This window comes from Nicotiana tomentosiformis, chromosome 7 (assembly GCF_000390325.3).
Source record: "Nicotiana tomentosiformis chromosome 7, ASM39032v3, whole genome shotgun sequence".
In the NCBI taxonomy this organism is placed as follows: domain Eukaryota; kingdom Viridiplantae; phylum Streptophyta; class Magnoliopsida; order Solanales; family Solanaceae; genus Nicotiana; species Nicotiana tomentosiformis.
In genome coordinates this window covers 53,033,636-53,046,083 of record NC_090818.1, presented here as the reverse complement: position 1 = coordinate 53,046,083, position 12,448 = coordinate 53,033,636, and the positions used below count along the sequence as shown (strand labels likewise).

At 42.1% G+C, this 12,448-nt stretch overlaps 2 protein-coding genes across 2 annotated transcripts; both read right to left on the bottom strand.

Annotated features, from left to right (window-relative positions):
• Positions 1-615: 615 nt before the first annotated feature.
• On the bottom strand, positions 616-927 carry LOC138895610 (uncharacterized). Its single transcript, XM_070180318.1, has one exon. The coding sequence runs from the start codon at positions 925-927 to the stop codon at positions 616-618; it is 312 nt and encodes a 103-aa protein (XP_070036419.1).
• A 2,120-nt stretch (positions 928-3,047) lies between these two features.
• LOC104087532 (leucine-rich repeat receptor-like serine/threonine-protein kinase RGI4) lies at positions 3,048-6,730 on the bottom strand. Its single transcript, XM_009592040.4, has 2 exons — positions 3,795-6,730; positions 3,048-3,696 (listed from the first exon to the last, which is right to left on the bottom strand). The coding sequence occupies exons 1-2, from the start codon at positions 6,604-6,606 to the stop codon at positions 3,230-3,232; spliced, it is 3,279 nt and encodes a 1,092-aa protein (XP_009590335.1). The 5' UTR covers positions 6,607-6,730; the 3' UTR covers positions 3,048-3,229.
• Between the last annotated feature and the right edge of the window lie 5,718 nt (positions 6,731-12,448).

Sequence of the window (12,448 nt, the reverse complement as noted above, 5' to 3'; positions counted from 1 at the left end):
ATCTGAGCTTTCTTCCAAAGCAGCAACCATAGCCTTTGTTGATCCTTTGTTCTTCTTGGGTTAAACCTGTTCCTTCTTCATGTTTCTCTGTTCAGCTCTTTCCTTCTTCCATTCAATTTCCCATTGAGGACAGTTCTTGATGTGGTGATCAGTCTTACCACACTTGTAGCATCCCTCATTGGTTTGCCTTTCAGGAACCTTTGGTTTGCTGTAGCTTCCACTTTTTGAAGGACCCTTTCCTCTCTTTTGGTACTTCTTGAAGTCCTTTATGATCATAGCCATTTCATCATCTTCTAGATCAGAACCTTCAGTGATTCTGAGTGCCAGGCTCCTTTCCCTCTTGGGTACATCCATCTTCATGGTTTGACTTCTAAGTTCATAAGCAGTGAGATTTCCAATTAGCTCATCCAACTTAAAAGTGGCAATGTTCTTTGATTCCTGAATGGCAGTGATTTTGCTCTCCCAAGTAACTGGCAGAACCCTTGTCAAAATCTTCTCAACTCTGTCTTCTTCAGGAATAATCCTTCCAAGAGATTTAAGTTCATTTGTCAGTGTGGTGAACCTTGTATACATCTCTTGGATGGTTTTCCTTTCCTTCATGGTGAAATTCTCATATTAAGAATATAGTAGTGTTCCTCTCGACCTCTTCACTTGAGGTGTTCCTTCATGGGCCACTTGCAAAGTGTTCCAAATTTCCTTAGCAACGGTACAACTTTGGATTCTACTGTACTCATCTGGACTGAGTCCACAAATAAGCCATTTCTTTGCTTTAGCATTCTTCTCCCATTTCCTCAAGTCGTCAGTAGTACAGTCAGCTCTTGTCTTTGCCACCTCTTCTCCTTCGGTATTTATCTTCATGGTAGCCAATGGGCCGTCTATGACAATGTCCCATAGCTCATAGTCTTCTCCTATGATGTGATCTCTCATCTTGTTTTTTCACCAAAAGTAATACTGGCCGTTGAAGAGTAGTGACCTAGCAGTGGATTGCCCTTCCCGATTTCCAGGTGGTGCACTTATCTTGATCTTCTCCTAAGGTGTTAGCCTATTCAAGGATAACCCGCTCTGATACCAATTGATATTTTAACTTCAATACCACACAAGAAGGGGGTGATTTGTGTGGTGTTCAATTTTTTGCTTAAACTGATTATGGAAGGATCGGGTTCTTCTATGTGTTCCTTAACCTACTATTGCTGAAATAGTAAATGCGAAAAGTAAAGAACACAAGTATTTTACGTGAAAAACACCTGGCTCAAAAGGTAAAAAAATCACGACCTACTTCTCAGTAGGATTTTTCCAAACTCTCCACTAAATCACTGAGCCAAAAACTGTATTTACAAAATACTTTTATAAACCTAGGATTAACTCTAATCCCATTGTGGCAACCAACCTCTAACTGCTGCGACAACTTTAAGTTAACTCTAACTTGAATACTCTGAGTACCTATTATAATTTTCTCTAGATAAAGCTCAAAGGTACAATATGAAAATACCTACTATAATTGAACTAGAATAAAAGACAGACACTTGGAACTGGTTCTTCTATCTGGTTCATGTAGCTTCAGGTTTGCACACTTGAATCACACACGAATTGCTTGCAAAATGCCTTGCTATTTTGCTCTCAATTCATGTTTAACTTCTACTTTTATGCATACCTGTAGAATGAGAACATCCTGCAATATATAGAGTTAGCAGATGAAGAAATAACTAGAGTTCTAATGCTACTCTTCCTTGGTGGAAGAGTTTTAGTTGATCTCAACTTCTAACTCTTCCCTTATCTTGGATAGTGTTCTCTTTGATTAAGGAGTCCTTCTCCTTATCAGTTATGCAACCTTTTCGATCAGGAGATATCAATTATACCAAGTTAAGCTTATCTCCTTCACGTGCATCCTACATGCTCAAATCTGCCCGTGTCTATGCACACAAGGGATGGACCTGGTTCATGCCTGAGCTTCCTTTGTCAATCTTCAAAACAAACCTTCACTTGGGCCAATATTGTCGGCATGCACTTAAACTAGAAGACAGTGCTACCTCCTCTAGATGAATGAGACTGGAGGGGAAAATTGATGGGGTCCATCTCATTCAATAACCAAAGTAATAGGCATGTGCCTAAGGAAAATATTTTTGGTTTGGTAGCCAACTTTGTTGAATTTCTTTGGTTTGGTAGCCAACTTTGTTGAATTTCTTTGGGTTGGTAGCCAACTTTGTTGAATTGTCAACATTGAAGAAAAAGAAGGAAAAGTGTGTGCAAATTATCAAATATAGCAGGCTTTAGAGGGTGAGGCTTCGACTATAAAAGGAGAGTTTCAACTCTCATTTCTACACACCAACAAAGAGAGAAAGAAAGAGTGAGGTTTCACAGACAAGGTATAAGAAAATAGTCTGTGAGAAAAATAGAGAGTGAGCGATATTGTAGTGAGGTGAGAATATCAAAAGAAGGTTATTTCTTTTGAGTGTTATAGTGGTCTTTGGAGTATTTTACTCGGACCTACAAAGTGTAAAATTTTTTGCTATAGTGATATCAGTTGCTCGTCTCGGGGCTGTAGTTTTTTCCCATATTCAAAGGGTTTTCCACGTAAAAATCTTGGTGTTGTTGTCACTCTTTTATTCTTGTTAATTGCCGTATCTCGGTGCTACGTGATTATTCTGCTTTTATTACTGTGAATATTATTTCTGCAGAGGATTTATTTCCAACAGAATAGTCAAAGTATACTCAAGCTGAAATTCTAAAAAGAAATGAAAAAACAAATGGCCCAAGTTTCCCTAACCTACCAATATTTGCAGAGCCACAAGAAATTCTGAAAAATATTAGAAGCCTTTTTCGATAGTTCCGATACTCGGTAAAGGGTGTGAATCTTTTTTCTATATTTTTTTAATTTTAATAAATCTAAAAATATCAAATCTTTGGACTTCTTTTGTACTCCATTTTCTTAAGCGCAATTGAGCAGTCCTATGAAGTATGAACTGCCAATTATATGAGTATGCCCCATTGGCTAACAAATTTAGTATTAGACTATAGAGTAGCAATATATTGGTATGTAAGAAAACCAATTTCAGATAATGATGAGCACTGATCTTTTCACTCTATAATACTAATGCTAAATTGAAAACACCCTTACTAGGATTACATGATTGAGGAACGGAAATGATTATAATTAAAATCTATAACCTGCTCTAAGTCATACTGCTATGAAACATGGCATATTCACAAATTTGTTCACTATGCTGAAGCCTTAATTGGAGAGAGAGTTATCAGAAAACACAAAAGAGCAGCTACAGGATAATTGGGAATCCACATTTTTGGTTCCAGGTGATTTTGGAAGAGCTGTCACACTTGCATTTTTCTTCAACAAGTCGGACTCAGACACAACAGGATCAACGTTTCGAATTTCCTTGAGCATGGCTACAACATCCCTCATCATTGGACGATCATCAGCTTTCGTGCTCACGCACAGAAATGAAACAGCTAAAGTTTGCAGCATTTCATGCATCTCAGGGTCAGCCCTTCCCCTAAGCTTTGGATCAAGAATGTCATTGGGATCGCGCTTGCTTTGTAAGTGCTCGCGCACCCATTGAACTAAGTGTGCACCCCCAGGCAATGTTGGGTCCAATGGATGCCTTCCTGTTAGTACTTCCAAGAGAACCACACCAAAACTATACACATCACTCTTTTCTGTGATCCATTGCATCGAAGCATGTTCTGTGGGTACACAACAAGGGCAGTGTCTTTGTCAATTCAAGAAAAGTTGATCTGCAATTAATCAAGCTGAGATAATAAGTATAGTATAAAATAATTACCTGGAGCCATATAGCCATAAGAACCAGTAAGATGAGGCCTTTGGCTTTGCTTCAACAAGTCAGCATCAACATCAGTGTTGACAATCCTTGCCAACCCGAAGTCGGCCAGGTAAGGCTCCATTCTAGAGCCTAACAATACATTCATTGCTTTGACATCTCCATGCATTATAGGAGGTACACAATCATGATGCAAGTATGCAAGTGCATGAGCTACTCCAATGACCACATCAAAGCTGGTCTCCCATTCTGCTGCTCCTTTGCCAACACCGTGGAGCAATGAGCTCAAACTTCCATTGGGTAGGTAGTCATAGAATAGTAGTTTCATGTTCTGGTTTGAAGCCCAACCAAGGAGGCGTACAATATTCTTGTGACGGATTGAACCTAGAGTACTAATTTCTGAACTAAACGCTCCTGATTCCTCTGATGACCACATTTTCTTGACTGCCAGAGTCACCCCATTTTCGGTCATTACCCTGTATACAACTCCTGAGCTTCCAGTGCCAATGACATTAGCCGATGTTAGATTATGAAAAATGTCATCTATTGAAAAGTCCAACTTCTGGTAAAGAGTCATTTCCCAAGTATCAACATCTGGAGATCTGTACTTGGCCGCTCGTGTCCTGATCAAGGTGTAAATGGCTAGAAGCACTAGCACAGCACTTATACTGATAAGGATCGACATAGCAAGTTTCATGGTTGATTTGGCACGTCGAGCGGGTCCCAGTTGAGTCACATCCCCACCAGAAATATAAAGAGCTTGGTTTCCAGTAAGATCACTCAAAGGAAGCTTATGAAAGAATTGGGTATTGGGCAGTTTTCCGGAGAAGTCATTGAATGATACATTGAGCGAGACAAGGTTTTGAAGGTCGGTAAGAACATCTAAATTCCCGATGAGTTTGTTGTGGGAGAGATCAAGATTTCCTAGTTTGCTAAGACCTGAAAACTCACTTGGAATGACTCCTGTAAATTGGTTACAACTAAGGTTGAGAGAGATTTCAAGGGATGGTATTTTACCCAGCTCTTTAGGTATATCACCTGAGAAACCATTGTACCCAAGATCTAACAGCTGAAGCTTACTACAAGAAACTATCTCTGCTGGAATTCTGCCAGAAAGTTGATTCTTCCCAAGATTCAGTTTTGTTAATTCAGCTAAAGAACCAACACTTGGACTTAGCGAACCCGTAAGCCTGTTGTCTGAAATGTCCACAAACTGTAGGCTTTTAGGCAGAGTTTCTGGCAAGGGACCAGTGAATGCATTTGAATGGAGATCAAGAAACTCAAGATTTTGACAACCAGATAATGATGCAGGAATTCCTCCCAGAAAATGATTGTGACTCATGTCAAGGAAATTCAGACTTCTTAAGTTTCCTATATCTAATGGAACAGTACCCCCTAGCCTATTGTTGTTCACCCTGAATCTATACAAGTTTGTGCAGTTTCCAACATCAGGTGGTATAAAGCCAGACAAATCATTGGAAAGAAGCAGCAGTTTTGTCAGATTATTCAAAGCAAAGATTTCTTTTGGTATGGTACCGAAAAGATTGTTGTAAGAAAGGTCTAGAGCCTGAAGATTCTCACATTGAGATAAGGAAACAGGAATATTGCCAGTTAAATTATTTTTCCATGCAAAGAATAAAGTCAAGCTCTTTAAGTTTCCTATTTCATTAGGAATCTGCCCTGAAATATCATTGTTATCAACTTCCAAATGAGACAGAGAAGTACAATTTGATATTTCAGGAGGTATAATACCTGATAACTGATTGACACTCAACTGCAACTCCTCAAGACCTAAAATGCCACCCAAACTAGTAGGAATGCTACCTGTTAAAAGATTCTCAGATAAATCAATAACTGTAAGAGCTTTGCAATTTCCAAGTTCATTAGGAATTACACCAACTATGCTATTTTGCCATAGCAATAAGCTCTGGAGCTTTTTGAGCTCCCCTATACTCCGCGGGATCGAACCTGAGATTGAATTTTGATACAAGTACAAGTTCTGGAGTTCACTACAATTACCAATCTCTTCTGGAATTGGTCCAGACAAGAGAGCTGTGTAAATTGCAATGGTCTGAATCCTTTTCAGGTTGCCAATTGAAGGTGGCAAATTCCCTGAAATGCCTGTTTCAGCTAGGCCTAGAAAAACCAAGTTGCTGCAGTTTCCAATTTCCAAAGGGAGTTCACCCTTAAGATTTTGATTTCCTCCAGCTCTGAATTCCTCAAGATTGCTCAACTTTCCAATACTCTTTGGAATCTCACCACTCAGTTGATTGTCATAAATCAAGAGATTCTTGAGACTGGACAAGTTGCCAATTTCAGAAGGAATATCACCTTCAAGATAATTTGAACTGAGAGACAAACTTTGCAGCTTGTTAAGCTTGCAAATTTCTTGTGGAATGGTACCAGTGATTGAATTGTCACTAATATCAATGAGACTAAGCTCAAGATAGTCTCCAAACTCTTTTGGGATTGGACCACTGAGATTGGCAGATGAAAGAACAAGGGTGTTCAAGAATTTGAGGGGCTGAAAATTTGAAGGCAATGGTCCTTGTAAATTTACTGATTTGAGACTTATACTCACAATTTGACCATTGGAATTGCAGTGTATGCCAAACCAATTGCAGGGACTTTTGTCTAAAGCATTCCAAGATTTCAAAACATCATTGGAACTGTTTAATGTTTCTTTCCATGCAAGAAGTGCCTGACTTTGTACATCAATAGAATAACAAGAAGAGAAGAACAGAGAGTTTAAGGAGAGAAATAAGAAGATATTGGAAAAAAGAAGAAGAAAAGGATTTGTTGAAGGAGCAGGCATTGCTGCTGAGAGGGGAAGAAGAGAGAAAGTTGAGAGGACTTTGGGATTGTAGAGGGGGGAACCCCATGTTTTGTTTATAGAGGAAAAGCAATAGAAGATCTGGATCCAAGAGCACTTTCAATTTTTCTATTATTATTGCACTTGGGATAGTTGTTAATTTGAGAGTTGCTGATGCATATGTTTTCCTTTGGCTTTATTAATTCATTATTAATATTCATATAAATACAATCTTTTCCTTTCTTTTGTTAAATTCTCCAATAGTATTTTTTTGGATTTTGCTTGTCACAAAATACATAATTGACTATCTTTTATCAGTGCAGGTCCCAAGGGAAACAAATGCTGGTTTTAAATAAGTAATTATCACATCCTTCTTTTTGTTGCATAATTAATGTCTGAAATAACTCTTTAGTGAGGCCAAGTTGCTGCTATCTTGTTATGTGTTAATTACTAGGTACAATTCATTAAAATGGAGCAATATATTATCAACTGCCTGCAGATTTTTCTTTTGTTTGGTTTTTTTGGGTGGGGGTCAGGGTAATAGGGTATCTATAGTTATTAAGAGGCTATGTTTGATTTGGTTTGGGGGGGGGGGGGGGGTGTTATTCTGGTAAATATTTCTGGGTACCAGAAGTTGGAAGGAAGAGCATGTTCTTACAAATGGTTTAAATAAGAGAAGGTGCAGAAATGGTCCATCATATCATATGCAGTAGTACAATAGTATGAGTCAGCCACATGTTAGTTATAAGACTTATGGCTACTAATTTTCAGTGACTTTGTAATGAAGGAGAGGAGGGCAGAGCCAAGTTTTCTTTTTTTCTTTTTCTTTTTTTCATTTTATTTGGGATAGCTTTAAAATGACAGGCTAAAGGCTGGGCTAAGTCGGACTTCAGATTTCAGAAAGTAAAAATAGCAGGGCTAGCCATTTTTCGGACCGGTAATTCAAAAATAGTCAGCGTTTGCAAAGTCATTAAAAAATAACCATTATTTTGCTGCAACACGGACCGGTCCATCATAATATACTGGAGATTGATGCACATATGTATGAACTTCCAGCATATTATGCTGAAATTCCAACACGCGAAAAGTTCCAGTATAATATACTAGAGATTGAAGCACTTGTGTATGAACTTCCAACATATTATGCTGGATCGGCAGTGGCGGAGCCACCATATAGGAAGGGGTGTCAAATTGACACCCCTTCGTGGAAAAAATACATTGTGTATGTAGTTAAAAAAAAATAAATTGTATGTATATATACTATGTATTGACTCCCCTTAATTTCCTGATATGTTTAGTTCTATATATTTTGACACCCCTTAACCAAAATTCTGGCTCTGCCACTGTCGACCGGTATATTATACTGAAACTCCAGTATAATATGTTGGAGTTCCAATATTGTAACAACTCGGCCGGTCGTTTCGAGAGTTATAGCCCCGTTTTTCTCATTTCTACTTCTTTTTGTGTTATTCAGCTATATTATGTTATATCGGGTTAGTTGGTTCGGGACTGGAGTGGTTTCATAGTGAATTGAGACACTTAGTCTCTTAAGTAGAAACTTAAGTTGGAAAAAGTCAACCCGATGTTGAGCTATGTGTAAACTATCTCGGATTTGAATTCTGATAATTTTGTTAGCTCCGTTAGGTAATTTTGGACTTAGGAGTGCGTCCGGAATGTGATTTAGAGGTCCGTGGTAGAATTAGGCTTGAATTGGCGAAATTAAAAATTTTGGCGATTTCGGCCGGCAATGGAAATTTGATATCGGGGTCGGAATGGAATTCCGGAAGTTGGAGTAGGTTCGTAGTGTCATTTGTGACGTGTATACAAAATTTGAGGTCATTCGGACGTGGTTTAGTTGGTTTCGGCATCGGTTGCCGAATTTGGAAATGAGTCGGCTTGCCTAGTTCCACGATAGGCACCATCACCACAGGGGTTAGTTTGGGTCGTGACAGATTGGTATCAGAGCCTAGGTTACATAGGTCTCACGAGTCATGAGCGGGTTTAGTAGAGTCTTGCGGATCGGTACAGAGACGTCTGTACTTAACTTCGAGAGGCTGCAGAACCTTTAGGAAACTCCACATTCTTGAATTCTTGTCGTGCGAATCTGTTGATTCTAGTAACTAAACATCTATTGTTTCATTCTCTCACAGATGGTGAGGACTCGTACTACCGGTCAGGAGGGCCAGCCACCAGTACCACCAGCCAGGGCCGCGAGAGGCCGAGGCCGCGGTAGAGGCCGTGGTAGGGACAGAAGTGCAGCCCATACAACAGCTGGGGTAGTACCTGCAGATCCGCCGGTTGTCCCAGATCAGGACCAGGTTCCAGTTGTTGATGCACCAGCTCAGGCACCACCTGTGCCTATTGTGATTCCAGGCCTTCACGAGGCCCTAACTCAGATTTTGACAGCGTGTACTGGCCTTGCTCAGGCAGTCTCTATTTCGACGGCCGCAGCCACTTCTCAGGCCAGGGGAGGCACTCAGACTCCCGTCGCTCGCACACCCGAGCAGGTTATTCAGGGACTTCAGACACTAGAGGCACCACCAGCCCAACCGGTTGCAGTTGCTCAGGATTATGTGGTTCCTGCTATGCCTGAGGATGATCAGCGTAGGTTGGAGAGGTTTGGGAGACTCCAGCCACCACATTTTAGTGGCACAGAGAGAGAGAGGATGCTCAGGACTTTTTGGACAGGTGTCAGAGGATACTCCGTACTGGTGGTATTCTGGAGACTTGTGGGGTCTCATTCACTACCTTTCAGTTTTCTGGGGCTGCACTTAGATGGTGGGAGACTTACGAGAGGCGTAGGCCTGTTGGCGCAGCACCCCTTACTTGGCAGCAGTTCTCCGTGGTCTTTTTGGAGAAGTTCGTGCCTCGATCCCGCAGAGAGGAGTTGCGCAGACAGTTTGAGCAGCTTCGCTAGAGTGATATGTCTGTGACACAGTATGAGATGCGGTTCTCTGAGTTGGCCCGTCATGCGATCTGGTTGGTTCCCACGGACAGGGAAAGGATCATGAGGTTTATTGATGGTCTCACTTATCATCTACAGTTGCTCATGACCAGAGAGAGGGTTTCGGGTGCTACTTTTGATAAGGTTGTCGACAATGCTCGGCAGATTGAGATGGTTTGCGGTCAGGAGAGGGTTGAGAGGGAGGCCAAGAGGCCTCGTGGTCAGGGTGGATTCAGCGGTGCTCCTTTTGGGGGTCAGTTCCAGCACGGTAGAGGTCGTCATTTAAGACATGCTCAGTCAGCTCGGCCATTTCATCGGGGTGCATCATCTGGCCATGGTTCTCACAGTTCTCATCAGGGACACTTATCACTTAGTGCCCTTCCAGCTCAGAGTTCCCCCCGTGCTCCACCTATTCAGGGCTCTTCCATGCTAGGTTCTTCTACGAGTCATCCCGGTGCTAGAGGTTCCCTTCAGTTTCCGCCACCCGCACCAGGGAGTTATTTTGAGTGTAGGGAGCTTGGGCATATGTGGAGGCAGTGTCCTCGTCGTCATGGAGGTTTATCTCAGCAGAGGAGTCAGCCTTTGACTACAGCACCAGTTACCTCACCACCCACCCAGTCAGCTCGGGGTGGAGGTCAGTCAGCTAGGGGTCGCCCTAGAGGGGGAGGCAGATCAGGGGGTGGTCAGGCCCATTTCTATGCTCTCCCTGCCAGACCAGATGTTATTGCTTTAGATGCTGTGATTATAGGTATTGTCTCAGTTTGTCACAGAGATGCCTCAGTATTATTTGACCCTGGTTCCACGTATTCATATATTTTCTCGTATTTCGCCCATTTTTTGGATATGCCCCGTGAGTCTTTAGTTTCATCTATACATGTATCTACTCCTGTGGGCGATACTATTATTGTGGACCGCGTATATCGGTCATGTGTGGTGACTATTGGGGGTCTGGAGACCCGAGCGGATCTATTGTTGCTCAGTATGGTTGACTTTGATGTGTTATTAGGTATGGATTAGTTATCTCCATGTCATGCTGTTCTAGATTATCACGCTAAGATGGTGACGTTGGCTATGCCAGGAATTCTGAGGATTGAGTGGAGCGGTTCTGTAGATTATGTACTAAGTAGGGTGATTTCATATTTGAAGGCTCAACGCATGGTTGAGAAGGGTTGCTTATATTATTTGGCTTTTGTGAGGGATGTTAGTGCAGAGACTCCTGTCATTGATTCTGTTCCGGTGGTACGTGATTTTCCGGATGTGTTTCCTGCAGACCTGTCGGGCATGCTGCCTGACAGGGATATTGACTTTGGTATTGATTTAGTGCGTGGCACTCATCCCATTTCTATTCCACCGTATCGTATGGCACCGACGGAGTTGAAGGAATTGAAAGAACAGCTTCAGGAACTCCTTGATAAGGGGTTTATTCGCCCTAGTGTGTCACCTTGGGGTGCACCGGTTCTATTTGTAAAAAAGAAAGATGGTTCCATGAGAATGTGTATCGATTACAAGCAGTTGAACAAGGTCACAGTCAAGAACAAGTATCCTTTGCCTCGTATTGATGATTTATTCGACCAGCTTCAGGGAGCGAGGGTGTTCTCCAAGATTGATTTGAGGCCCGGTTATCATCAGCTAAAGATTCTGGATTCAGACATTCTTAAGACAGCTTTCAGGACCCGATATAGCCATTATGAGTTCTTGGTGATGTCTTTTGGGCTGACCAATGCCCCAGCAGCGTTCATGCATTTGATGAACAGTGTATTCCAGCCCTATTTGGACTCATTCGTTGTTGTAGTCATTGATGACATCCTGGTGTACTCTCGTAGTCAGGAGGAGCACGCTCAGCATTTGAAGATTGTATTATAGAGATTGAGGGAGGAGAAGCTTTATGCAAATTTCTCCATATATGAGTTCTGGCTCAGTTCAGTAGCATTCTTGGGGCACGTGGTGTCCAGTGAGGGTATTCGGGTGGACCTGAAGAAGATAGAGGCGGTATAGAGTTGGCCCAGACCGTCCTCAGCCACAGAGATTAGGAGTTTTCTTGGTTTGGCGGGTTACTACCGTCGCTTTGTGGAGGGATTTTCATCTATTGCATCGCCCTTGACCAAATTGACCCAAAAGGGTGCTCCATTCAGGTGGTCGGATGAGTGTGAGGAGAGCAGAAGCTCAAGACTACTTTGACCACAGCTCTAGTGTTAGTTCTGCCATCAGCTTCAGGTTCTTACACCGTGTATTGTGATGCCTCGAGGATAGGCATTGGTTGTGTTTTGATGCAGGGGGTAGGGTGATCGCCTATGCCTCGCGCCAGTTGAAGACCCATGAGAAGAACTATCCTGTCCATGATCTTGAGTTAGCAGCCATTGTTCACGCCTTGAAGATTTGGCGTCATTATTTGTATGGAGTTCATTGTGAGATCCATACTGATCACCGGAGTCGACAATATCTGTTAAAGTAGAAAGATCTTAATTTGCATCAGCGGAGATGGTTGGAGCTTTTTAAGAACTATGATATCACTATTTTGTACCATCCGGGGAAGGCCAATGTGGTGGCCGATGCTTTGAGTCGCCGGGCAGAGAGTTTGGGGAGTTTAGCATATCTTCCAGCAGCAGAGAGACCTTTGGCATTGGATGTTCAGGCCTTAGCGGGCCAGCTTGTCAGATTGGATATTTCGGAGCCTAGTCAGGTATTAGCTTGTGTGGTCTCCAGGTCTTCTCTTTATGACCATATCAGGGAGCGTCAGTATGATGACCCCCACTTGCTCGTTCTTCAGGACAGGGTTCAGAGAGGTGATGCTAGGGATGTGGCTATTGGTGATGACGGAGTGCTGAGAATGCAGGGCCGGATATGTGCGCCTAATGTAGATGGGCTTCGAGAGTTGATTCTTGAGGAGGCCCACAGCTCGCG